Source organism: Dermacentor silvarum, chromosome 1, assembly GCF_013339745.2.
Source record: "Dermacentor silvarum isolate Dsil-2018 chromosome 1, BIME_Dsil_1.4, whole genome shotgun sequence".
Classification (NCBI taxonomy): Eukaryota; Metazoa; Arthropoda; class Arachnida; order Ixodida; family Ixodidae; genus Dermacentor; species Dermacentor silvarum.
Window position 1 is genome coordinate 13092882 of NC_051154.1, and position 26789 is coordinate 13119670.

Here is a 26789-nt window from a genome sequence, read left to right on the forward strand (position 1 = left end):
AATGAAAGTAAAAGACATTGTGGCAACAGAGTGGCAACAATGAAAACTGCACGCTTTCACTTGGCTGCTTGAAGCTCGTGACAACAAAATTAAGAGCGGCGAAACACTGTGCACTTACACATTCAATGTGCCAATGTGACTAGAGGCATGGGACACCATGAGCCAATTATCAGGAGCGTAGCCGGGGAGGGGAGCACTGGCACTTTTCCCCCTTCCTCCCGAAATTTATGTGTACCAGGATGTCGTAACAATGCCACAAGCTTTCTTTAACCATTTTAGTATGCAGAAACAGTGCCAAGATAGCTGTATTCATCATAGTCATGTATCACTACACAAAACAATGGTTGAAATAAAGAAATCGTGGCACTCCTCTGCCAACTTTGTTGAAATGTTCAACTGCACAGATCTGATCTGCTAGCAACACACAAACATGTGGTTGGCAGCATTTTCTGTGCAACCAGACTAACCAGTGCTATCAGTGAGACTACACATTACAAGTTCTGCAGCTGACAGCACATTTTCTCTGTGCATTAAAGAAATGGGTCACATCACTGCTCCTGCACGCTCTATGCAACAATTGCTGCATGTTCAAGAATTTCTTCATTGTTATCACTGCAATTATGCAGCAACAGCATTCTAAGCACAGATGCTCCAAGGTATGGCGTCTGCCGCATGCAATCTTACCAGTGGTGGCCATCAGCCAAAGGTTTTGACCCACATCCTCGCATGTTCCTAAAGGACCTCAGATCTGTACTGGCACTTGTGGTGCTAAAAGACACCACAGCTCATGGTATATACAGACCAAAATGCAGGTGAGCAAGCATTCCGAGCATGCCTTATTTGTGTTAGAGTCCAATGGCGACATGGTTGGCACCATTGTGAGATCAACCAAAGCGGTTTAGCTTTAACAATGTAAGGGTGTTGAACCTCACAGTACAATGATGTGCTGTACAAGCCTTTAGAATAGCAACATGGTGCAGTCTTCTCAGCTGTGACTGCTGCAAAACAATGCTGATTTGCAAGACGGGTGAGTGCATAAAGGGTGTAATAAAGAGTGTGACCTTAGTGTAATGCCCACGGGCCCTTGACCCTTTCAGCTGCCGCTCGCCATTTGTAGAGAAAAAAATTATTTTTCACAATAAGCCACCTAAGTAGGCCTCAGTGAAACTAAAGTCGAATCTCGTTAATTCGAACTGATGCTGTGGTCCAGTCACAGTTATGTGTATTCCAAGGGTCGAAAACACACGGTAATTCGAACGTGCAAGCATTCGAGACGGTGAGTTCGAACGTATCGCGCTCTGACAATGCTCTCAGCAGCACGCCAAATCACGCGGCGGCGCCTCCAACCAGCATTGCTCCGACCCCGCCATAGAGAAAAAGCTTAGGAGAGACCCAACGCCATGCGCGAAGGAAAAAAAAAAAAATTTGGAGGACGCTTAAGCTTCGCCTTTAAGAGTGGAACACGATAGCATTCAAAGATCCCTGGCTGCTTATCAGGCTTCCCGGCAACTGCAGCCTTCCTTTTTATCCAACTTCGCCTCCGTATGTGGCTACCAAAGAGGCGAGCGCCATCTGGATGGTATTTTTGCAAGGCGCAAACTGCCGTGCAGCGCTGTATGCGTGGTAGAAATGCTGGAAAAGGGGCTTGTGTTTGAGTTTCCGCCGTAAGAGAATTCGGTTTTCTCGTATATTCAAATTACAATCAGATGCTATCACGCCTGTCGGTTGTGGTTACGTCGTACTTTTAGATTTTTCTGACTCATTTTACTTTGACTAATTCGATTAGTTCAGCAGCGCCTCTGTGCCACACGTGGTCGGGCTGGTTCGGGATGATTTTCTTGGCCGCGGACACTGACGCCAAGACCGATACCGACGCTGGATTTTCTGCGACATGGGACCTTTAACGCAATCGCGTAAAAAAAAAAATAACCGCGGCGGAAATTCCCCCCTCTCTCAAATGACAAGGTTGCCGTTTCTGCGTCACATCAGAACACACGTGGACGTGCAGACGCCTCAGCCACGGGGAGAAAATGGCTGTCAACCCTTCTCCTTTATGCTTCCTCTATTTTCTGGTCACGTGTAGATCTTGAACGCTGCGGTTGCGGTGCAGAGGGAAGCAGCAGCGGGAGCCCTGTCTGGCCAACGAAACTGCCCACGCTCGCCAATGCCCGCTTCCCGATAACGGCACAGATCCTCCTATATCGTACTTTTTGATCCAAAAGAAACACTATTTACAGGGAAGCCGGAAGACATACCCCTACAGCCGTCAACAGAACAGCGCCACCCCAGAGAGTATAGAATATACACCTGCTCCACCCTCTCCTACTATGATGCCAGAATTGAAAGAAGTCGCAAATGACTACAGCGCCGGTCGTTCAAGCGACCGCTACTCCGGACGCGCTTCTCCACCTCCACTGGTAGTGCTAGAGAGTTAACAAGCAGCTGGTTCCAGTAACCTTGCTAGAGTCTACGTGGGTACTTATGAATTCGCATAGCGATGTAAATGGCGAGATGACTGTATCTTTAAAAATTCCTAGATACTTCGAGAAAGACGCTATATCCCTAAACAGACCTGTAAACTCCTAGATCTAGGGATAAATCCCTAGAGTTGGAATCACTGGCAAAAAACAAAACTTCAGGAAGCGGGCCAAGCTGGCACAGGGCCAGAGGGAGCGGCAGAGCCGGCACGGCGGTGGGCGCGCACGGAGACAGTCGAAGGTGAGGGAGATACGAGGGAGTGGAGAGCAGGGTGTAAAAACATTTAGGTGTTGACACTGCGCGCGCGCGAGCGTCCAGATTATGTTCGGCAGCACGCGGGCGCACCGAGTAGCTCTGCTGCGAGCAGATAGATGGCGCCGTGGTCAGCGGTCCCAGCTTAGCGGCGCCGGTGGCTTGACATTGCTCTGCCTCCCCTAAATTTTCGTTCATAGTGGAGTGAGTAAAACTCAAAGCGCGAAGGAAATTCATTATTTCAGATTAACGGATAAGTATACCAGGCTTAATGCTTCGCTAACATGAAGGTTCCTTGTGCAGGGCGTGAATGACGTGAACACGCATCGATCGGGCAGCACTCAAAGCCCACTCAAGTTACGCTCGCGGCACAATTTGTTTCGTCCGGTCTAGCCGTTCATACAAGCATAAAAAAATAAAAGCGTTAGCCCACGTGCTACCCCTCGATCAGAAGAAAATAGGGACTGCACCAGAAAATGTTGTATTTCATGCTTATCGCTGCTTCCATTCACACTCGGAAAACCGTTCAAGCATCATTGCGTGAATTCAGTGTGGCCGTGATATAAAATAATAAATGAAACGGCGCAAGCTTGCGATATGCAATGCACTAGAGCAAAGTGGCTGTTCATGGCTAGAACTTAAGATGAGAATGCACATCAGCTTTGTAAAAACTCTTTCAAATGGGAATTTATTAGGCGGGACGAAGGCAGGCGTCCTCTCTTGGATTACAGCATCACTAATACAGTTTACTCATTAAAACCTGAGCAAATGCCTTTTTTATTTCAATTCCACTTAACATAGACCGTGTATATTATTGATTTGGCTTTCTCCATTGAGGACTGAGTGGCTCTTGCAAGATCTAAAAAAAGAGGTGACTTCCTTTTTTCTTAAATTGCATATGAGAATGTGCCAATGTAAGCATGTTTGACAATGCGTGCTACAGCCTGTCCACAAATACACTTACACCCACCACACATTAATCGCATAGACGACCTTTTATTTACTTTTTTACAAATACACAATACGAAAAAAATTGTGTATGAAGCAGCTCGATAATTTTAATAGGAGATAACCATCCCAGAAGCTTACGCTCTCATACACTCCCACAATGGAAACATGTTGAATAAAAACTTGCAAGCATGTAATATACACCGCACGCGCATTGTAAAAAGAAAATTCAGTAGCTAGGATGGAACGAATTCGAAAATCAGGCACACATCTGCACAGAAAACAGCAATATTATACAGGGTGCACAAAGATTAAAAAATATGCAAATGTCACGGAGCTGGACAGAACCATAGTAATATTAAACGCCCGTGTGCTTGCGTTGTAGTGCACGTTAAAGAACCCCAGGTGGTCAAAATTAATCCGGAGCCCTCCACTACGGCGTGCCTCATAATCAGAACTGGTTTTGGCACGTAAAACCCCAGAAAGAAGAAGAAGTAATATTGTTGATGTCCCTTGGAGATACTCAGATTACTTTTTACATTCTGCCTAATTATATAACTAGTCTTAATTAATTAATCAGCTCCTCAAATATAATTAGAATAAAGGTGTCAATGAGAAAATTGTAGAGCAACATGAAAGACTCCCGATACAGCTTTCTATTGTTCAATATGTGTTTTGTAGAAGTGTTTTTCGGAGCATGAAAGAAGCCCACGAATACACGCAAAGTGCCTGAAGCGGCCAGTCGCGCAGCAATTTTGCATGTATTGGCGGTTTTCTTTCACACTCGGACAACACTTTTATGTATCACATATTGAGCAACAGAGAGCTGTATCGGGAGTTTTCCATGTTGCTGTACAATTCTTTCGTTCACAATTTTTATCCAACTATAGCATTAGAAAAGTTGATTAATCAATTCTGAAAATAATTATGTAATTAGGCGGAATGCAAAAAAAATTATCTGAGTTTCGCCAAGTGACGGCAGACAACATTACCTTGGTTCTGTCCAGCTACGTGACATTTGCATACATTTAAATCTTGGTGCATGATAGTTAAGCCACCCAGTATATATCTTGTACATGCAGCAACATTTGCACACACTGCTGTGGCACCCAGGAGGTTCTCTCTTCCGCAGCGGCTTTCGAGGTTTATTTGACCGTTTGAGTTTCTTTGGACAGTTCGGAAATAAGGTGGGAACCCTTTTATCGAGCTCCGTGTAATATGCCGTCGATATCGTATCCTCTGAAAAATGGTTGGCGCAGACATGGTCGGTAGGCATTAGAGTTCGGTTCGCCCTCAGATTTGCACGGCGCCACTGCTCTAGACGACTGCTGTCGGACGGTGCTTTGAATAAAGGTACACGCTCCACACAAGTCCGGTATTCAGAATTGCAGTTCGGAACGAATAACTTTCTAGCCATTTCAAACGCCCCTCAGAAGGCTGCTGCCACCTTTGTCAAGGGCCCGTGGCGACAATACCCATGCACAAGCTGATGAAACGCACGCGAACAAAAAGCGTGCCTTCAAAACAGCGCGGTCGCACATGCAAGCAGGAAGACGAAGCAGTGGCAGCACGCGCCTTGCCACCGAGGCTGGGACCACATTCCGCAGCGCCCTCTACGACGGCACCGACCGAGCTGTAACCGAGCCGAACATAATCATGACGCGAGCGGGCGGCGCTTTCGCGTGCGTTGCGGGGAGAGTGTCAGCACCTCTCTTGCTTATTCTTACACCGTGGTTGAGAGGAAGGGCGAAGGGAGCCACCAAAGCGGGGGAGTTGCCGTGGCCAAATCCTCTTCCCTGCCGCCCTCCTCCCTCACCTTCGACGGTCTCCGCGCGCGCCGTGGCGGCGCCAGTTTAGCCCGCTCCCTGAAGTTTCGTTTTCTGCTGTTATCAGGAAGCGAGCGTTGGCCGGCGTGGGCAGTTTCGTGGCCCTTGCTCAATCTGTGTGTTGAGCACCGCGATATTTCACGACTCGCACCGCTCGTACATCGTGCTATGGTGCACGAGTACTTCAAGTCCTTCTTTTAATTTGAACAAATTTTCAGGCCCCTTCGAGTTCGAATTATCAAGATTTGACTGCATATAGCTCAGTGGCAAACAAGAAACTACTATTGTTTACCTTTACAGGTATGTACACAACTGTGTACAAAGCATTATGGTGGTCACAAAATTCAACAATGCATCTTGGGGCATGGCTACTATAGAAGCAATTGTGGTCTTTTGTCAGACATAGCAGTACATCCTCGATGGGCCTCTACAGCCTTACTGTTAGACGGCTCTGAGCTGGCCGTTTCTGGTAGCATCGCAAGCTTCTGGCAGTGGTCTTCTTTTTCTTCCCTTCTTCGGAAGTCATGTTCACGTTCATGTGTTTTGTTTTGACGCTGTAGATATTTGTCGCTTCAAAAATAACTGTGAAGATTGTGGGGATTGAGGTGCACCCCGGCAACTTTGTGCGGGCATTCACCCGTTTTGTCGTCCCTACACCTCTCCCTTTCCACTCGCAACAGTTGTCGGTGGTGGCCTTTGCCAGGAATCGGTTTGCAGCGGTGGCACCCACGTTGCTGGAGGCAGTCGCCGCGGTCGGCAGAGCGAGCGCAAGGGAGACCTCCTTGGGACAGCACTCGGTACGTACATGTTTTCCTCTCGTTCGCTGCCCCATTGTTAGGGTATCGAACTTGAGCTCGTCTATGGTGCCTTTGCACCTACGGCAAGCGCGTGCCTTGTGTTGATCCATTTCTGAACGCTAACTATAGAAGAGTGGTACTCGCACGTGGTCCTACTACACCGAGCTGCACTTATCGGAGGCCCAAGCCGATGGAGACTGCCCAAGCTCTCACGAGTGGGCCTATTGGTTATTGCAAAAGAAAGCAGCATAGCCACGAGGACTATTCCTAGCGGCGTGTGACGGGGAGCCATCCTCCCACAGCAACATGCTAGTGGCACCCCTGTCTGTATTTTTTGCCCTTGGCGCTGGGAGCCTTTTGATTCCCTCCCCGGATCGGGCATTTGGGAAGTGTTGGGTGTTGCTGGAGACAAATGGTTTCCACTAACTTGGGGCAATACCATGTTTTCTTGCATGCATAGCGCTCGGTGCTAGGAGAGAGGGTAATTTTTTTGTTCAAAGTTTCTTTGATATTTTACACAGTGTTGAAGATACCTGTAAATTTCACGTCTTGCACATTCTCTTCATTCATGTCTTCAATGCAAGCAGAACTTACGAAATCAATGCCGGCCACATTATCCTCCTCATCGCTTGAGTCAACATCCAAGACGTTTCTCGATCAATTTTCTCCAGGAGCTCGTCTACACATTGCTTGTGTGCATCATCAAGATTCTTCTCATAAACCGAGGAAGAAGGCAGTGCAATAAACACTGCAGTGATATACGAAAAGTTCATTAGCTAGCCAAGTTCAGCCCTGCTACACGTTGCTTTGCATAGAGCGGTCCGAGCACATCCACCATGACGCTTTGTACACATTTGTGACCACACACAAATTCCAACACTGAGAGCACACCCGGTGCATACTGATGTTGTAATTTGGTCTTGAGACACTCTCCTAACCGTTATATCAGTGGCTAATTTTTTGAAAGCCGTAGACAGTGCTGAAAATGCTGAAAAAATTAAAGATAGCCTATCTGGCAACGCCAAACCGCATGCTGCCATGCTGAATATTTTACACATTAGTTTATTCTGCGTTTGCTATATGACACAGTAAACTCTACAGTTTCAAGACAAACAGTGGAGAATTCGGCTGGAACTGCGAAATTGGCAGCATCTGTCTGTACACAATTGTGTACATAGCGTCTGAAGCAGTCAAAGGGACACTAAAGAGAAAAAAGTGCACCAGTATAATAAATTACCCTTTTAGCATAACGAAAAAGCCGCTCTTACTGTGGCAGGAGGCTTGGTAAGCTAGAAAAGACACAAGAATGAAAGGCGGGAGGCAACGCCGCCTTGAAGTTCCCATAGCTCGCTGTGACGTCATGAGTTTTGATAGTGTCTGCTCGGACCTAGTTACAGTGTAGACCGCTTATAACGTAAGTCTCCGGAGTCGCGAATACCTGCACTATAAGCGGTACCACACTATAACCAAAACACCGATTTTCAAGCCCTGCACGCATGCAAAACATGTAGACCAAACATGTAGACACGCTTTGCACTATCGCGCGCACATCGCGATTACGTTTTTGCCAGTGAGCTGGCAAAAACACAATCGCGATGTAGCCGTTGCTCTTCAAGCTCGACAGCTTTGCACCGAGTCAAAACGAAACAACTGTTTGCCGCAACTGCTGCGGAAAAAACTGTGACCGCTATCGACGCGATTATGAACGGCGACTTTGCGGTGCTGAAGGCACACGCCCGACGCACGCACCGAGTCTGGACGAATTAACTACCATTCGCTGCAACACGTGCAGTCGAAACTGCGGTTGCTATTTATGCGATCATCGATGGCGACTACGCAGTTTTTAAGCATGCGGCCGACGTGCGTACCTTCACTCTATGACTGGGAGCGGAGCGTCCTCGAGAGAGAGAGAGAGAGGGCAGGCGGCGTTTAGTTTGAAATTTCAGCTGTTTTCACGGTTTGCAGCGCTGTAATACTTAGCAGACATGATCGTCAATGTGTGGTATATATGCTGCCCTTGTCTGGTTAACTCTTTGAGGGTTTTTGCCGCACACGTACAGCACCGCTGATCCGTCCTGCATGGTCATTGCTGTACATGTACAGCGCCAATCCACATGTATTCGACACCACTGTTTGTTGAGAGGTGCTGCCACATCTATGGAGTCGCACAAGCTTATTTAAAATTGCATCTCCACTCATCGGGGCACAGGACTTGACTTGTTTACCTCCAAGTGCTCACTCACATGGTCGCGCACGCATTGTCTGCTACCTTCAAGGCATGCGTGGAGGCAATGCTATCGTCTTTTACAGCTGCCTTTATTGTGTTTCTGGTAACTTAGATATAGCCCTACACAGTGGAAGTTCAAAGATACTGATAAGTTTTCTTTTTCTTTGCATTTGGTTGCGGTTACGCCTTCAGTTGCGGTTCAAGTATTACCGTACACTGGCGTACGCGCTATCGTGGTTTCGGTGCAGCTGTGTGCAGTGCCTCTTCTCGCGGTAACTCTTCAAATTTTTCTTCTCCTGACTTGGAATATCAACCAAGTATCGAGTCAGAATTGAGAGATGACAGCTCATCATCAGATGAGGAATTCCCGATGAGCAGCTCTGACTCAGACTGCGATGCGGCCTGAACATCTCGCAACTATAGTTTGCAATAAAGTTTTACTGCATTCATAAGTTTTTAATCATTTCCTACTGCTGGAAACTGCATTATAAAAAACTGACCAAGGGAGCACGTTTTCTGAAAAAAAATTCGACCCTCAAAGGGTCAAGATGACCAAACTTGGTGAGGGGCTCTTTAAAGAAATGCTGGTCAAGTAAAGTTCTGTTGAGTGATGATGGTTAAGTGACCCAAAAATTGACTTTCAGTCCTCATTGCAAAGTGATTATTTCAATTAATCTGCGTCCTTTTTGTTCATTTACTTGCAAGATCATTCCAATAAAATTTTCAATTGCTTTTTTTTTTTTCTGCTGCTACTGATGGTTCCCTAAATGAAGAAAATTTTCATGTCATCCCAGCCATCACCTAACTTACTGTTTTGTCCTTTGACAAAATACACATATGGACAGTTTGTATGTAGACAGTTTTCACTCAACGGAGAAGTTAATTGATTATTTAAATGCAGGGTGAGTGCACCTTTCATTAGTTAAGGTCAAAAGCGAGGGCGAAAAAATAATGGGGGCATTTGGCCACCTATGGTCCTAATGTTGTTTTACATCATCTTCCCCGATTCCACTCTGTGCCAGTCCAATGAGACCCAGGCAAAAAAATGCATCTGTATTTTTGACTTTTCATTTCTTGCATTAAATGAATGATGTCCTGGACCTCAAAACCCAAGAAAGAATACTGGCAAGCCCCAGAACACCCTAAATAATTTTTTACTATAATAGTTTTACTATAACCAGCTTCAGTCTCATTCCTCAAGAGGAGTTGTGTCATGACACAAAAGCTGGTCACATGGGAGCAGAACATCACAACATTTTGCCAAAATATGCACAACACATGTGCTAGAGTCATGCATCTTTCTAGGTGCATCATCAAAAAAAAAAGGGGAAGGCACAAATCTCAATACAATGCAGCACCCATGTTTTTTACTTTACACAACCATCATATTTTGTTAATTCGTTGTCTAAATGTGAAACTGCCAAAAGCCAAGCAACATAGCTGAAGTGATCCCAAAATAATCACTGAAATATCTCGCTGGCACTATATTTATATTTAGGCACTTTTGGACACTTGAGCTGAAACCTACTGTAAGTGCATCATTGATTTCCAGAAACAAGCCCCTCTTGACAACATGATCAATGAACCATTTTATGCCACAAAAGCCCTAACACATTCTCGCAGCCATTGCTGTGTTGTGCTTTAGTCTAACTGTTGGGCTAGTTACCCTTGCACAATGTTAAAGGTGATTTGCGTAATATGATGCACACATAGAAAGTCAGTTACTTAAATGGGTTTAAACCTTTAAGGACTTTAAAAAAATGAAAAAAAAAAAAAAAACTTGCAAGAACGATGGAACTTATTTTTTGCAAGTAAACGATTCAGTCTGAACATAAGGCAGGACTAAGGTAAATGTTTCAGAAAGGCGAAGCTTAGTAGAAAACATTTTTTTAACTGTAATGAAGGTGGGCTTCACTGCATGTTTTGTCGTTTCTTTACACGTTTCAACTCAACCACACTATATCGCCATGGCTCTCTGACTCAAGGAAGCTCAGCACTCTGAATCACCACGGACTTTTCTTATCAACACTACTTAAAGCATTCACTCATCCCACAAAGAATGCCCCTAATAGACAGCTGGCCTCACAACAACAAAACAAAACCTTCTTTCAGAACTTCAGTCTTCAACGGGCACCTTCGCCATCTGGTGTTGTTTACAACCACCATAGAGCAGAGGACAAGCTCAAATAGTCATGGGTGCTGCATGAGAAGTAAAACAATGCTGGACGAGTTGGGCTTATTGTTCATCTTTTTTGCAAGCGTGCACATGACGATCTCAGCTCATCTTCTGTCTGGAAAAAGTTAATGGTGCAAGAGCGACTTAGGCTAACGCTGCGCCAACATAGAAAGTGGGATAAACGCGAGTGCTACTGTCAACTGTTTATTACTAGCAGGAAGAGTCCGTGGACATAATATACATATTGTCGCACATGCACAGAAAAAATATACAAAAAGACAACACATTCACAGAGTACATCATAGATGAGTGCCTAAGAATTCATATTCGACTGCACGCAGCATAACTGAGGGCTCACTTGTATAATAGCCATTGGGTTGGGGCCCAACATCCAACATAGAGACAAGAGGTCGTACCATATGCGCACGAAGTGTCACACAACCTTAGAAATGCTACTAGCTGACATGGTGTGCCTTTTGTTTTTCTGCCCATATAAAGTTTTCGAAGCTGTGTCCTCCCATACACTATGATGGCAGACCAGGTTGCCGCACAAACCATGAGAATCACTTCATCGAATGTTATGTCTTGTGAGAAATTGTACATTGGTCAAACTGAATGTTGCATGAACGATCGCTTATGAGAACAAAGAAAGAGGATAAGGGCGCACATCTGACAGCCTACTACATGTACAGTAAAACCTCGATAATTCGAACTCGGTTAATTCGAAATTTCGGTTAATTCGAAGAATTTGAGCGGTCCCGTCATTCTCAATGCAAATTCAACCGGATAATTTGAATGGCCCGCGTGGCTCTATTCGGATAATTCGAAGTTTCCGGCTGGTAGCAATGTGCGGCGCTTAGGTTAGGGCGCTCCGTAGAGTCGCCAACCGATTTTCCGAGCTCGTGGGGACTGAAAAATAGTCCGAAAAACTCGTTAGGCAAAGAAAATTATTAGTGCGGCTTAAAAAAATACTCGAATAATGCCCTGCCTCATACTACGCTTGGAGGGGATCGACTTCCTTGGATTTGCGCAGCAGTGACGTTGTCTCCGTCTACAGTCGACACGAACGTCACCGCGTTGGCGATCTCCGCCAACGGAGTTCGCTATGGAGATCCAAGAAACAAGCTTCGCACCGCTTAGCTCTAACGAAGGCACAGGAGGTGGCGCCGATCACTGAGACATGGGTCTCCGAGACACCTGCTCAATGTACACGCCGCGTTCAAAATAGTAACCGAAACTTTAGAGATAAAAAAAAAAAAAAAAAAACTCGCTGAATTAACAAGCGTGGAGCCAGCGCGCACGAGCGCGGCCGCCGCAGCAGCGAGCGAAGGTTCGTGCGGTCTATCGCTTCAACGGAAACTGAGCGGCGAAAGCACAGCACATAGGTCAGGGCCGTCTGGAGATCGCTTTCAAGATACGGTGCGCGCGAGAACCCGCTCCGGCGCTACGTACACAGTTGTTAGAAGAGTAGAAGTCGCCCCCCCCCCCCCCCCCCCAACGGCCGTTCGCGCGAGGGAGGAAGTCGCGTTTACGCTCCGCCGTGCGTTCGCTTTCCATGAAAGCGCGCGTCCCCCGCACGCTGTCACTCGCACATACGGCGGGCGCGCGGCAATAAAACAACATCCCACAATAAATGGTTAAAAGGATAGTGCAGAGCGCATAAACTAGAAAGGAAAAAGAAAAAGTGCAGTACTCTGGAGCGTTTTATCAGCCAAGGAAGAGCGGCCATGGCCTCCGAGACGGGAGAATGGCGCGAGCTCTCTATTGATAGCGCGCGCCTTCCAATCTTGGAGGCTATACAGCAAGCCACTGGAATCCAAGCCAGTGCAAATTCCAACATGGCGGCCTCCAAGATTGGGTAGTGTGGCTCGGAAAAAGTAATTTTTAGTCCGGGAAATCGACCTTTGGTGTCTCAATTCGTCCGAAAAATTGGGTGCGAAAGTGCATGAACTCAATGGGAACTCCGACGGTGCATTTTTGAAGTCCGGTATATCCACCAAGTCCAAATTTTTGAAGTCAAACACCCCCACGCCCGCTTTCGCGGCAGTTATCGATTCCGTGAACATCGTTCGCAACTTTGTTGAGTGCAGTGCGGGTGATATTGTATGCTACGTGCTGTGAGCCAGCTGGAGAGCATGGCACTAGGGGCGGCGAACTACCGCGCCAAGTAATCCAGCATCAGTGATTACTTCGAGTAATCTTTCTCGGACATGGAAAATAAAGATTGTTTCTTTTTGCGGCAAGTTCTTGCTTGTTTTCTTTTTTTTTAGTCATTTCGGTTAATTCGAAAATCTGCTTAATTCGAAGAATTTTCGTGGTCCGGCGACCTTCGAATTATCGAGGTTTTACTGTAGTTATGAAGCATGCTTCTCAGGGATGACCATTCTGTAGGGAGTGATAGTACCACTTAAAGCATTGTGTTTGAAGTCTATTTTATCAAACAGGACAGAGGTTGTTGTGTAAGCGAGACCTCCACTATGCTGCATGTGACTGAAAATGAGTTCTTTAGCACCAACCTATGATGTTCCTGTGGGGTCTGTTTGTGCATTTTTGTGTGCATGCATGACAATATGTATAATAATATCTACGAATCGTTAATACTAATTAACAGTTGACAGTAGCAGTGTTTGTGCTTGTCCCCCTTTCTAAGTGCGCGTCTTTTTAGTGCTGATTCCCCTCAACGGTTAGTCAAAGTGAAGCATGAGAATTACCATGAGAAACTCACTTTTCGGAACTTCTCCAACTGTTTGTACGTGTCAGGGTCCAGCTGTTGCGAGATGTCTTTCATCCAAAGCAGAGCCCCTCGGTAGTCTGTCCTGGACCGCTCCATCTTCTCAACAGTAGCCAGTGTGTCAGCAATAGCACGGAATTGATAGGTTTCCACTTCCTGATAGAGGCGCACCAGAGGCACACGTAGGGTCAGCCTGCAGAAACAGTACAAGCACTAGGACCCCACACAGAACCATGTTGAGGTTAAACAATACTACAGTGGAACCTCGTTGATACGATTCTGCATAATACATTTTTCCGGATAATATGTTTCTTTTTCTTTTCCAGATAATACAATTTGGTTGAATAATACGTTGGCTGATACGATTTTCAGATGATACGCTTTATTTTCGGTTCCCAAGAAGATCGTATCAATGATATTCCACTGTACATAGGTGCATGGCACGTAGACTACAATGCTAGGACAGCTTCCGAGTCACCAACTTGAAACAACTGGAAAATTTTATTGGCCTTAAGGATTAACATACATACTTGCCAACCTAAGAACATTAAAATTTGTAAAAATTCCCCTGCAATTATGGGGGGAGGAGGAAGGGGGAGGGGAGGAGGAGCACCCATTTTCTAATACTTTACCCTGAGCACACACCTTTTACGGGATACATACGTACTTTATTTAGTGAGAAGCTAGAAAATAGCAAAGACTGAAAAGCAATGCATTGTATTTAGATAACCATTGCTCTTTCAGCGATATTGCTGTAGCCAATTTTGCCATTTTCAGGACATGTCTGAAGAAACTTGCTCGAAGCATAACTGCCTGATCTCGGAGACAATGAGAGTGGCATCGGTACTATGCGCAACCCCACTATTTGAGACCTTTCAAATGTTTTCGGGAACAGAATCCATTTATCGTAAAACTTGACAAAACACTCGTAAAATCGTAGAACAAGCTCAAATTCGTACACTTTACGAAAAATATGAAGTGTCAAATATGAATTGAATAGTCCTTGTTGTTTGGCTTTTATTCTACTATTTGAAAATTAGCTATTCGAAATTTTTAGGCATTGGTTTGTTGAAATATGCAGGATAACAACAGGTGTTGCAGTTTACAGGGAGTAAGATCAACGCAACTGGCAACTGTTACAAATGATTCTATGGCAGGGGAGCTGTGGACGGCTAAGCGGGGTGTGCCCACAATGCTCCACCTACTGAGTGTCACCATACTGCGCAGTTCAAATTTAATTTTCGATGTGCACGTAGACGCCACTATTTCCGATTTTGGCACCTGCAACGCGCCAGACGAGGCTGTCCTCAGCGAGCCGCAGTGTGCTTAGCGAGCGGACTCGTAGTGGCACTCGCGGTATTCATACTATGTAGCAGACCACAGCTACATGCAACTGTAGTGTGCATGCGCAGCGTTTGCTTTGTGCACTACAAGGCTTGAGTGTGCGCTTGCGCTCGTATGCTCCAGTCTGGCCGTGCTACATGGTGCGGGCCAGCTTTGTCCTGTACTGGCTTGACCGACAGATAGTAGCTACATCCAACTTGCACATTTTGAAGCACTGTCAACAGCTCAATACGAAGCAAAGTCTGCCAAGGCGTCTAGCCAGAAATGAGCGCGCGCTGGCAAGCATGCGTGTGGTCTGACCTGAAGTTTCACATCGTTCGAGGCTAGTTGAGTGTTCAAAACTGGTCGAAATAAGCGATACCCAATGGCTACAACACCGATAAGAAGGGTTGCCAAAGTTTAATTCCTATGCGGGCGGCCACAGCCAGGCGTGAGCAGACGATAGTCGGCTTCTTCCAGAAGTACGTCACAGTCTTATGAAATTTCGAAAGCAGACTTTCACTTACTTAAGCCTGCTTATTAAACTGTGTCATTAAATATGCACATGTACAGTAGGAAGAAGCGCACTGATCTAAACACCCTTCTTGATTGATGTCATCTATTCGCCAATAGCAGCCGTATATATGGGAATCTGCTATATGACGAAATATAGCAGCTCAACAAGAGTGAGGAGAGGGCTTTTCCACTGTAGAAAAGAGAGTATTTCTGAAAAAGGTGACTTCACACTCCGCTTGCGAGATCCACGTGCTGCGCACGACTGCAAAATGTGGCTGAGATGTTCACAGCAGCATATGATATCTGCAGACTGCATTTTTTCACCAAACTTGAGGGGTGGTTCAGGACCCCTCTAAACATTAACTGAATTTGTGAGCCTCGCATGTCAGGCGAGGGTGACTTTGGGGCCAAGGATTTTAGGGGAAAAAAATATGCATTATATTTGCATAATAAACAGCCTATCTTAGACGGTGTTACATACGCAATTCTTGTTTTCATTTTTTTCCTTGTAAGACTGGACTTTCAGGAATTACACGAGTCATTCAATGTTTCTCAAGACTGATAAAAGAAGAAAAAGGAAACAATGGCATGGACAAGGATTCACTACCAGTAATCCTTCTGAAGGCTGAAGCATGCATGTAGATATGCTGTGCCTGGTAGGCCTGGCTCATACCTTTGCTGCGCAGAGTAGCTCATTGTCTTTCCTGTTGCACCCATCATTTTGCCAGCTCGGGTCTTGTCCTGCTTTCCACATTCTTTCAGGAAACGTCCCAATGCATTCTCTTCTTGGCTAAGTGCTAATAGAAAAATAAAATTCCATAAGCACTAGCAAAAAAAATTGTGTGCACAGCAGTAAATATATCTGCCAATAAAAAGCAAGCTTTTGAAAACAGTTTTCCTGAACTAATAAAGTGGGAAGACACATTATGCGACAAAATGCAACATACTGTGCTCAGTTAAACCACTTAAACACCAGAAATTGGGTGCTTTGCCACACCTATGTTAGATGTGTTACACCTATGTTATCTCTCACATTTTTCCATTGTATAACACTTGATTTTTGAATCCCTTTTTGTTTTGTGTTCTTGTAAAAATTTATTGTATAGTCCCCCTCACATAATACTCCTATGTGGAGCCTGTGAGGTATTTGTAAATAAATAAATAAAATAAATAAATAAACATAAAAGTTAATGTAGTGTGATTGTAAACATCCATTCCTTTAGTGCCTGGGGTGATTAATTTAACACCCCAGGTGCTAAGGCAATGAGAGTGTACAAAATGACATTTCGGCTCTTTAGCAATTCCTTAAGCCACACTTGCATGCACACTGTTGTACAAAGAACTTACAAGAGCGGGGCAAATTAAGGAGCAGCAGCGGGACCTTCGGCGGAAATTTTCTGCACAACAAGGTCATTTACTGCACACAGAAAATGATGATAGACTTCTTGACTAATAATTTATTGATCTAACTCTGCTTAATATTTTATTTTAGTGTCTCTTTAAAAAGCAAACCGACATATGCAGGTCTTGTCAAAGTGTGCCAAAACACGACCGCTCACAGCTTGTGTAAAATGAACAGATGCATTCTTTGGATCAGCATAGGAAATGACAGCAACACAAAAAAGGTTGACGAGCGCTGTGTTGTCCTGTGTGCTTCCTTTTTTGTGTTGCTGTCGTCTTCCGTGCTGATCCAAAGAATGCATAAACTCTGCGAGGGGTGCACACACGGACAAAAGTGCTGTGCTTGGGAAGAAACGACGATGACGAAGAACCGAGCGCAAGGACATGCACCGCAAGAAAGAAATAAAAACAAAAGAAGCCAAACATGGAAGTCCATGAAGTCTTAATGAACCAATCACAGGGACACACGAGGCCATGAAGAGGAGAAAAACGCGAAAAGGGCTGTAGAATACAGGCGGAGTTCCAGGAAGTGATGCAGGAAGAAAGTTCAGACACTAGATTGGGCGCTGAAAACTTGGGTTCCGAACCCAAGCCACCACAACTTCAACCGTCTCGGAGCTAACAGTCAAGGGCTGGCCTATGTGTTCCATAGCTTCGAGACTTCACCTCGCCACGGACTTCTGCCACGAGGCACGTGGATGCCTACACCGGCAGGTGGAACGTAAGCAGCTGAGCTGTGGGCCTGAACTCACATACAGCTGCCTAGCCATAACGTCCTGGTCTCCTGCCGCTTCCTTCTGAATGTTTCTGCTGTGACACCTGTGTCTCCTCAGCTGGCTAGACACAACAGCGCTCCAGTCATCATCAACTCATCCCTTAACCTCATCACGGGTTTGGTGAGATCGTCGTCGCCTTCCTCGTCACCTAGCCCCACCGGTCATTAAGTCTGTGCTATCCTATATTCGTTTCTTGTGCGTATAAACTGTCTTGTATGAGTCGGCATGAATAAACAGCTTTGTCCTTCATTGGGTGCTTTCGAGACATGAGCCTCAGTGGCCCGCTGGAAAACTAATAAGAACCTGTATCACAGTTACAAGCACTCACAGATGCAGCTACTATTAACTAATATGCCACCAGTGTCTGCCCACACCCTGGGATTGAGCGAGCATGTTCAAAAAACCATCACTCATGCCCTTCACAGTAACGACACAGCCCAAAGGCAGGTGTCTTGTTTTCACAGCGCACATTTGTACCCTCGCCAAGAGCACCAGTCAGCAGACAGAGTGGATAGTGCTTCCAGCCACACTATTGCATGTTGCCATTAATAGGTCGGTGTTTTGTACATTCAAGGACCACAAAGCATTGGTCACTATGCTTCAGAGGCCCGATCTGCGCCCGCTTGGAAGACAAATAATATTCAGTGAGGTGGTATGATGGCAATGGCATTCTGCTGAACACGTCTGCTGAGTGCATGCTGAGGATCGATCTTTCGGACATTTTTTGGCGCGCTGAAGGCAAAGGAAGCTAAGCAACGACGGGACTCACGCAAATGATTTGTAGTGTTTACTACCAAAATGCGTGTGGCCAAGAAGAACATGCTCTTCTTGTTTCTGCTCTATATAAAGGAGGGATACAATAAAATGTCAGTTGAGAGTAGCGCCTTGTCCTGTCGTCTTTCACGTGTCCGTTGTTTTTGCGCTAAACAAGTAATTATGGATTCGCACCAACTAGCCCGCCAACGCATTGCACTGAAAAGGAAATTAATTTCTTTCAAACGTAGCCACTAATGCTTATGACGTCCTATGTCTTACTGAAACTTGCTTAATGAATGTTTTAGCACAAGTGAATACCTCCTGCGAAACTATGCCATTTTCCGTACAGGTCGAGAGTACTCCACTTTGAGTGTAGCTTTTGGTGGTGGAGTAGTAGTAACTCCTGTGAAGGATAGTTTCAAACCAAGGTGTCACTGCAACCTTTAAGTGTGTACTGAAAGCGTCTGGGTTGAAATCCAATCAAGCAAAAATCAATGTTGTGGTTGGATGCTGTTATTTCACTTTTTAAGGTTCCCGATGTTAAATGGAAAAACAGATATCTCATGCCTGCATTGGAACACGTTAACTCAGACAGATGCCCTAATCTCATTTGTTTCTTTCTTGTCCTTAGTGCAAATAAACAATTTTGTCCGTGCAGCTGGCAACATTTTATATCTTGCTCTTGTTAATTTTGACGCTGTTGGTATTTGTTTTGATTAGTGATCCTCTTGTTAAACAGGATGTGTGGCATCTGACAGTCCAGGTCTTTTTAGTGCTGTCTGCACCCCGAGCAGAGGTGTGTGATGCCATGTTTTATTTGTTTTCATTGGGAAAGTACTTTGGTATGTTTAAACATTTTTAATGTTATGACTGGTTTCGAATTTACCACGTGACAGATGTAAATGCCACTACAGAACTTTTCATTCGCACGGTGAAGAATAGCAGTGATCTGTACATTACAAAATTGGCGAAGGAAAAGCAGAGAGGTCCTTTCTGGTTTTCACTTGAATTACGGTGCACGCCCCGTAAAAAACTGCAGTTCCATCGTCATTACAAATAATCGCATGACCAGGAATTGTATAAGCAGCTCAGTGAAGAGCTTAGTGCAAATATCTTTACCATCAAGTAAGCACTTAGAATATGTGCAATTCAGCTTTTCAAGGCGACCAGAAGAATTTTAGAAATATGCGAAGGAATATAAATCAGCCCATGTATGTCTTGGCAACGTTATGAGATCTGGTGATGGGTCTGCCTTTCCTTATGCAGTCGCTCAGGTGTTCGCTGATTGTCTGTTCATTATTGACACCAGGCACAAACGGACATGTGCGATGATAGATTTATCGGTGAAAACTTAGTTGTCAATATGGTGGTGTCATTGGATGTGACGGCTGCTACACGGTCACTGAAGGCGAAAACATATTTAGCATTTGATGGTGTCCCAGCTTTTATCGTGAAAGGGCGTGCGTGTTTGTGTATGGAGCCTCTTGCATAGATTTTGAACTTATCCTTAGAGCAAAAATTGTTTCCAGAACTGCGGAAGATTTCCGTTGGTTTCAGTGCATAAGTCTGGTGACAGTGGGAAAGTAGAAAACTACAGAATGGTGTCATTACTTTCTCCATTCACCAAAGTTTTTCAAGTTGTTTCAAGTAAGCATTTGCCCTTTCATTTCAAACACAGAATTTCACTGCAACATGGCTTTATGCCGGGGCGGCCTACACGGACCAACCTTGTGTCTTTTCTAAATGATGTGCACCGATTGTTGAGGATGGAGGTCAGGTAGACTGTGTTTATTTTTATTTTTCAAAAGCTTTTGATTTGCTGATTCACAACATTCGAATACGTAAGTTAAAGGGACCCTGAACCACTTTTTATCAAAGTGGAGAAAGACATTTGAAGTGAAAATAGGCTATTTCCGAAATACTTTGCCGCAAAAAGTACTTCAATGCTTTCAGCAGAAGTGGAGTTATTGGCAATCAAACACGGCCTCCGCTGTGCACCCCTTCCTTCCTCAGTGCCTTGCACTACGAAGGCTACGGCGGAGTGGGGCGGTGCCACAACGCTCCACCTTCCAAATGTCACCGTGGCACGCAGTTCAAATTTCATTTTCGATGTTAACGTAGACGCCACGACTTCCCGATTTTGGTGCCTACGACGCTCTAAACATAAGCCAAATGTGGTTGTCCTCAGCGAGCTGCAGTGCGCTTAGCCAGTGGACTCGTGGCGGCACCCCGGGGCGGCTGCAGTGTAGCCAACAGCAGCGACCAATAGCAGCCATGTATTGGAATGTGCTTTATTACGCAATAAAGCCCACAGAAGAGAGTGAGGATCATGGCTTCTGTTGAAGCGAATTGAAACGAGAGTATTTCAGAGAAAGGTGACTTCACGCTCCGCTTGCGAGCCCCACGCACCGCGTACGACAGCAAAACTTGGCTGACATGTTCACAGCAGCGTATGCTACGGACTATGTTATTTCATCAAGCCCGAGGGGTGGTTCAGGGCACCTTTAAATGAAAATGCTGTCAGTGATTCTCTTTGTTTGCTCCTTAAGGACTATTTGTATCAACGTAAAAATTTGCTTTGTATATCAGGAAGTTTATCAGAACCATATATTGCAAGCCATGGTGTACCCCAGGACTCAATTCTTGGGCCTATTCTTTTTAATGTGTTTATAAATTATCTTTCCAGTCGCGGCCTGCCAGGATCCAGAGATTCTTAGCACCCTCTGCTGCGTCGCAGGTCTCACCGCCGCCTATGTCAGGTGCTCCGCAGCCGCTAGGGACTGGGGGCCATGGGTTAATTGGAAGGGTCATGAGGGAGGTGGTGGCCGAGCACTGCACCAGGGAGGCCAATTCCTGTTCTGGTGAGGGAGTGCCTTTGTTGAAGCTTAGTGGGCCTTCCTAATATGGTTGCACCTGGACTAGTATAGCAGCCCCACTAGCTCCCGGCAATTTTTAATTTTTTTTTGATGCCAGTGTCAGGCGCCACTCTAAGCCTGAAAATGTAGTGGACTGGAGGAGGATTCTAACCTATGACCTTCAAATTAGAAGCCGGGTGTTCTACCTCTGCTCCATGCCACCACCTGAACCTGGCAACGTTCAACATGCAAACCCTCTCGAGTGAGGCTAGCTTAGCATGGGTGTTTGAGGAATTATCAGGCACTGCCTAGGATATTATTGGCCTTAGTGAGGTTAGAAGACCTGGGGCCGTATTCTGTAACGCTTCGGTTTTCAAAGGATTCGGTTTGCGTGCAGCGATTGGTCGCCGCCTGGGTGACGCCATCGCCTCAGGGCGCCAACGCATTTTTGATGACGTCACGCACATGTCAATCACGCGGAAACCGAATTTGTCGTCTGCTACGAAGCGAAGCCGCGCGCGCTGCTTCGGTCTGATCCGAAGCGCGGTGTGCCGTGTGCAGAGCCTGTGCGTGCCGTGTGCACGGGCGAGATCGCGGCACTCGGAGCAAAATGACGGCGTGTGCGGTGCCTGTGGCGCCTGTTATCGTGCTTTTAGCGAGCCTCCGTGATAGACAGCGACAACCTCGACGTCGACAAGACGCCTTTGAGATGACAGACGAGGGATTCAGGCGACAATTCAGATTCTCAAAAAAGACAGCGCTCCGACTGTGCGAGGAACTTGAGTGTGTATTTTGGCCACAACGCGAAGTTGGCGTACGACGTCCCACCTAGCGGCATAAATGGGTCAACCGAAGTAAACAAAGTTGGTTAAGTCACTCACCGCCAGTACAACTCACACGCGTTTCATGATGAAAAACGTAAACCTCCTCAATACCATGAACAAATTATTTTTATTTACCAAGAAGCGCTCGTAAATTGCTATATTTTTACTCGGTTTGTGACGTTCACTGCCACAAAAAGAAACCTTCGCGCCGATTGGTCTCTGTCCTTTCACTTGTTTTCATTACGTCAACGGACCGCCCCAATGTGACGCCACCGCCAAACCGAAGCCTTCGAAAACCGAAGCGTTACAGAATATGGCCCCTGGTGAGGCTTATACAGTGCTGATTAATGGCCACGTCCTCTGCTACAGAGGTATTCCAGATAAGAGAGAATATGAGGTAGGATTTCTAATCCATAAGGACATAGCGGGCAACATTGATGAATTCTACAGCATTAATGAGAGGGTAGAAGTCGTAATAAAGCTGAATCGGAGGCATAGAATAATACCAGCCTATGCTCCAACCTCCAGTCACGATGATGAAGAAATAGAACAGTTTTACGAAGACGTTGAATTAGCGATAATAAAGCTGCAAACTCAGTATACTGTAGTCATGGCCGACTTCAATGCAAAAGTGGGGGAAAAGTAGGCTGGCGAACAGGCAATTGGCAACTACGGCATCGATTCTAAGAGCACTGGAGGAGAGATGTTGGTAAAATTCGTGGAAAGTAATAGGCTCCGAATATTGAATACCTTCTTCAGGAAGCGTAGCAACAGGAAGTGGACCTGGAAAAGCCCTAATGAAGTAACAAGAAATGAAATAAATTTGAAGAGTGAAAGAGTAAAATTAGTGAAAAAGAAACAAGCCAACCTAGACGCAGTAAGGGTAAAAGCAGACCAATTCACGCTGGTGCTCACACACAAATATGCGGCTTTAGAAGAGGAAGATGAAGATAACATAGAGGTAATGAATGTAACCATAACTAGGCTGATCTCAGAAGCAGCAACTGAAGTGAGAGGTAAGGCATAAAGGCAACCAGTAGGTAAGCTCTCCCAAGTAACAAAGGTCCTAATAAAGAAATGACAAAGCATGATAGTGTCAAACTCGAGAGATCAGATAGAATTCGCTGAACTGTCAAAACTGATCAACAAGAAGAAAGTAAAGGATATTTGAAATTATAGTGTGGGAAAGATTGAGGAAGCCGTAAATTATGGACGCAGCATTAAATCAGTAAGAAGAAAGCTTGGCATAGGACAAGGCAAGATGTATGCACTGAAAAATAAGCATGGTAATATCAGCAATTTCGATGACATAGTAAAAGCAGCGGAAGAATTCTATACTGACCTGTACAGTGCCCAAAACAGCCAAGCTACTTTCATTCAAAATAGTGATGAACCGGATACAGAGGCTCCTTCTATAACTAGCGCTGAAGTTAAAAGGGCCTTGAAAGACATGACCAGGGGAAAAGCTGCTGGAGAAGATGGAATAACAGTTGATTTAATCAAGGATAAAGGAGATATAATTAAAAAGCTTGCGGCCCTTTATACGCAATGTCTCACGACTTCAAGTGCACCAGAGAACTGGAAGAATGCCAACATTATACTAATCCATAAGAAGGGAGACGTTAGAGAATTGAAAAATTATACTAGGCCCATAAACTTGCTTTCAGTACTGTATAAAATATTCACCAAAATAATTTCCAATAGAATTAAGGCAACGACTTCAATCAACCAAGAGAACAGGCTGGCTTCAGGAAGGGATATTCTACAATGGATAACATCCATGTAATCAATCAGGTAACTGATAAATCTGCAGCGTACAATAAACCCCTCTATATGGCTTTCATAGATTATAAAAAGGCATTTGATTCAGTAGAGATACCAGCAGTCATGGAGGCATTGCGTAATCATGGAGTACAGCAGGCATACGTGAATATCTACAAAGATTCCACAGCTACATTGGTTCTCCACAAGAAAAGTAGAAAGTTACCTATCAAGAAAGGGGTCCCCCAGGCAAGGAGACACAATCTCTCCAATGCTATTCACTGCATGCTTAGAAGAAGTATTCAAGCTATTAGACTGGGAAGGCTTAGGAGTAAGGATCAATGGCGAATATCTCACCAACCTTCGGTTTGTAAATGACATTGTCCTATTCAGCAACAATGGAGACGAATTACAACAAATGATTGAGGATCTTAACCGAGAAAGTGTAAGAATTTGGTTGAAGATGAATATGCAGAAGACAAAGATAATGTTCAATAGCCTGGCAAGGGAACAAGAATTCAGGATCGCCAGTCAGCCTCTAGAGTCTGTAAAGGAGTATGTTTATCTAGGTCAATTACTCACAGGGGAACCCTGATCATTAGAAGGAAATTTACAGAAGAATAAAATTGGGTTGGAGTGTATACAGCAGGCATTGCCAAATCCTGACTGAGAGCTGTGGTTGAAAAGTGTACAATCATTGCATTCTACCGGTGCTAACATATGTGGCAGAAACTTGGAGGTTAACAAAGAAGCTCTAAAACAAGTTAAGGACCGCACAAAGAGCCATGGAACGAAAAATGTTAGGCGTAATGTTAAGAGACAGGAAGAGAGCGGTGTGGATCAGAGAGCAAACGGGGATAGCCGATATTCTAATTGACATTAAGAGAAAAAAATGGAGCTGGGCAAGTCATGTAATGGGTAGGATGGATAACCGGTGGACCATTAGGGTTACAGAATGGATACCAAGAGAAGGGAAGCGCAGTCGAGGATGGCAGAAAACCAGGTGGAATGATGAAGTTGGGAAACTTGCAGGCGCAAGTTGGAATACGCTATCGCAAGACAAGGGTAATTGGAGATCGCAGGGAGAGGCCTTCGTCCTGCAGTGGACATAAAATATAGGCTGATGATGATGAAATTATCTTGCTCCTTGCAGTACAAATGACAAACTACTACAGTATGATGACAATATAAAACTGTTCGCTCCTGCTGAAGACATTAAAGGGACACTAAAGAGAAACCGGAAGTTGAGCTTAAATGGTAGATTATCCTTTCACGATCACAGCCATATCATTCTTACTGCAAACAGATGTTTAATAAGCGAGAAAATAGCGAAAAACTGAAGAATAGGTGCTGACTCCCCTTCGAAATTCCCGCACTACGTGACGTGACGTCGGAGATTACAAACGCAGGCCGGTCGCGATTGGTCGAGAGCGATTTATCGCTGTTAATAAAATGCAAAATGAAATACACCTTAAACGTACATAAAAAGCATTTTACAACTTTTTAAACCGTTTCAGGCGAGGAAGTACAAGTTTAGCACAAAATTAAATAAATACGAAAAAATGGCATGGCGAAACATGCGGCCGTGATAGTTTCGTAGTTTCGTTTTTGGTTAACGCATCGTCGCGCGCGCCTGTTCCGCTCTACGGTGTTTGGTTGCGTGTTGCGTGGCTCGAAAAACGTTGACTTCGAGGGAAACAGCCAGAAAATGCCTCGTGTGTGTAGTGTTGAGGGCTGTATAAATGGCCCAAGGCGCTTGTTCAGGGACAGCGGCAGTGTTGACTCGATTGTGTCCTTTCATGTGGCGTCGCTCGGAGAGCCCCGGCTCCCCGGCGTTCGCAATGGCTCAGTGCTCTGCCGATGATAAAACGGCAAAAGAGCCAGAGAAACCGATGGTGTACTCTCTGCATTTCTCGCCCTCGGATTATGTGTATAATCTTGCCCTCGGAAAGTATCTTGGCGTGCCCCAGAGGCCAGTCCTTTCTCGAGCAGCTGTTCCCTCAATGCGGCCTTCATCAAACCTCCTACCGATGGGGCTGCAGCAGCAAACTGGCGGCTCGGTGAGTGCTGAATGTCATTAAATAAAGCCACGAAATAACCATACCGAGTACGTGCACAACTTTCTACGCTTGTTCTGTCGGGAACACCGTCGCCTGGCGGACCGGACGCTTCGCCTCCCATCGACGAAAACGAAGCTCTGCATTCCGCCGGCGCGGCCGGCGGCTCACCGCCATCGCACGCGGAAACACCTACCGCTCGAGCACAGAGGATCATTTCGCGCTCGGTTTCACTGAATATCGCTGAAATGCAGTCCTGCTTTCCTGGCGAGCTCTTCGTTGCAAGGTTCAGCGGCAGCTATGGTATCCATCGCGGCGAACGCAAACGCAGCGACCATGCATGCAGCCATGATGCATCCAGCCCAGCGCCTCGGCCGTTTACGCAAGCGGTGACCTATCATGACGCATTCTGATTCGCTGAGAGCAATGCAATCTGTGACGACACTGCTTCAACGCCAAATCTAGGGTGAGAGAAATTGAGGAAGAGATATTTGGTCTTTGTTTACGAATTTCTCCGCTAATAACTCATATTTTTGCACCCAACAAAAACGGCATGCATTCCTGAAGGTCCCTCTTTTATTCCAGCTGAACTTCCTGTTTCTCTTTAGTGTCCCTTTAAGGACTGTGATGCTTTACAAAGTGATGTAAATTCAGTGGTAAAGTGGTGCCGTTCAAAGGGTGTACTTATAAATGCAGCAAAAAGTGTTTTTAATATCTTTTACTAGAAAAAAATGTGCAGCAGATCCAACGAGTTGGAATCTATATACAGCAAAGCTTTGTGTGAGTGCGTAATGAGTCGAAACACGAGTACACATTTGTAGACACACTAACGCATGCGCACACAAATTATACCGAGCTTTTTGTTAAATCTTTCCCTACCGCGCCCACTGGGCATCGTTAGCCCGCTATCGACGGTTTGAAACACCGCTTTTGAGACCTTCCGCGGCGATCACAGACACACTGCAGTGCCAACGTGAAGGAGGAGACCTATATTTTTGTTTTCTAAGCAGTTCGCTTTTTTTCCCACCAGGCGGTGATTTTTCAATGCACTCTGAAGTTTCGATATTGTCAAAGTAGAAAGCAAA

General features: G+C 45.4%; 1 protein-coding gene across 6 annotated transcripts in view; it reads right to left on the reverse strand.

Moving 5' to 3' along the window:
- The window catches only part of LOC119456892 (islet cell autoantigen 1-like), a 77777-nt gene that overhangs the window by 42085 nt on the left and 8903 nt on the right, over positions 1-26789 (reverse strand). For all 6 annotated transcript variants that reach the window (XM_049665015.1, XM_049665014.1, XM_049665024.1 and 3 more), the window contains 2 exons: positions 15948-16071; positions 13430-13628 (listed from right to left, as the gene is read on the reverse strand). In XM_049665015.1, the coding sequence (XP_049520972.1) occupies positions 13430-13628; positions 15948-16071 (323 nt within the window). The remainder of the gene's footprint in view (positions 1-13429; positions 13629-15947; positions 16072-26789) is intronic.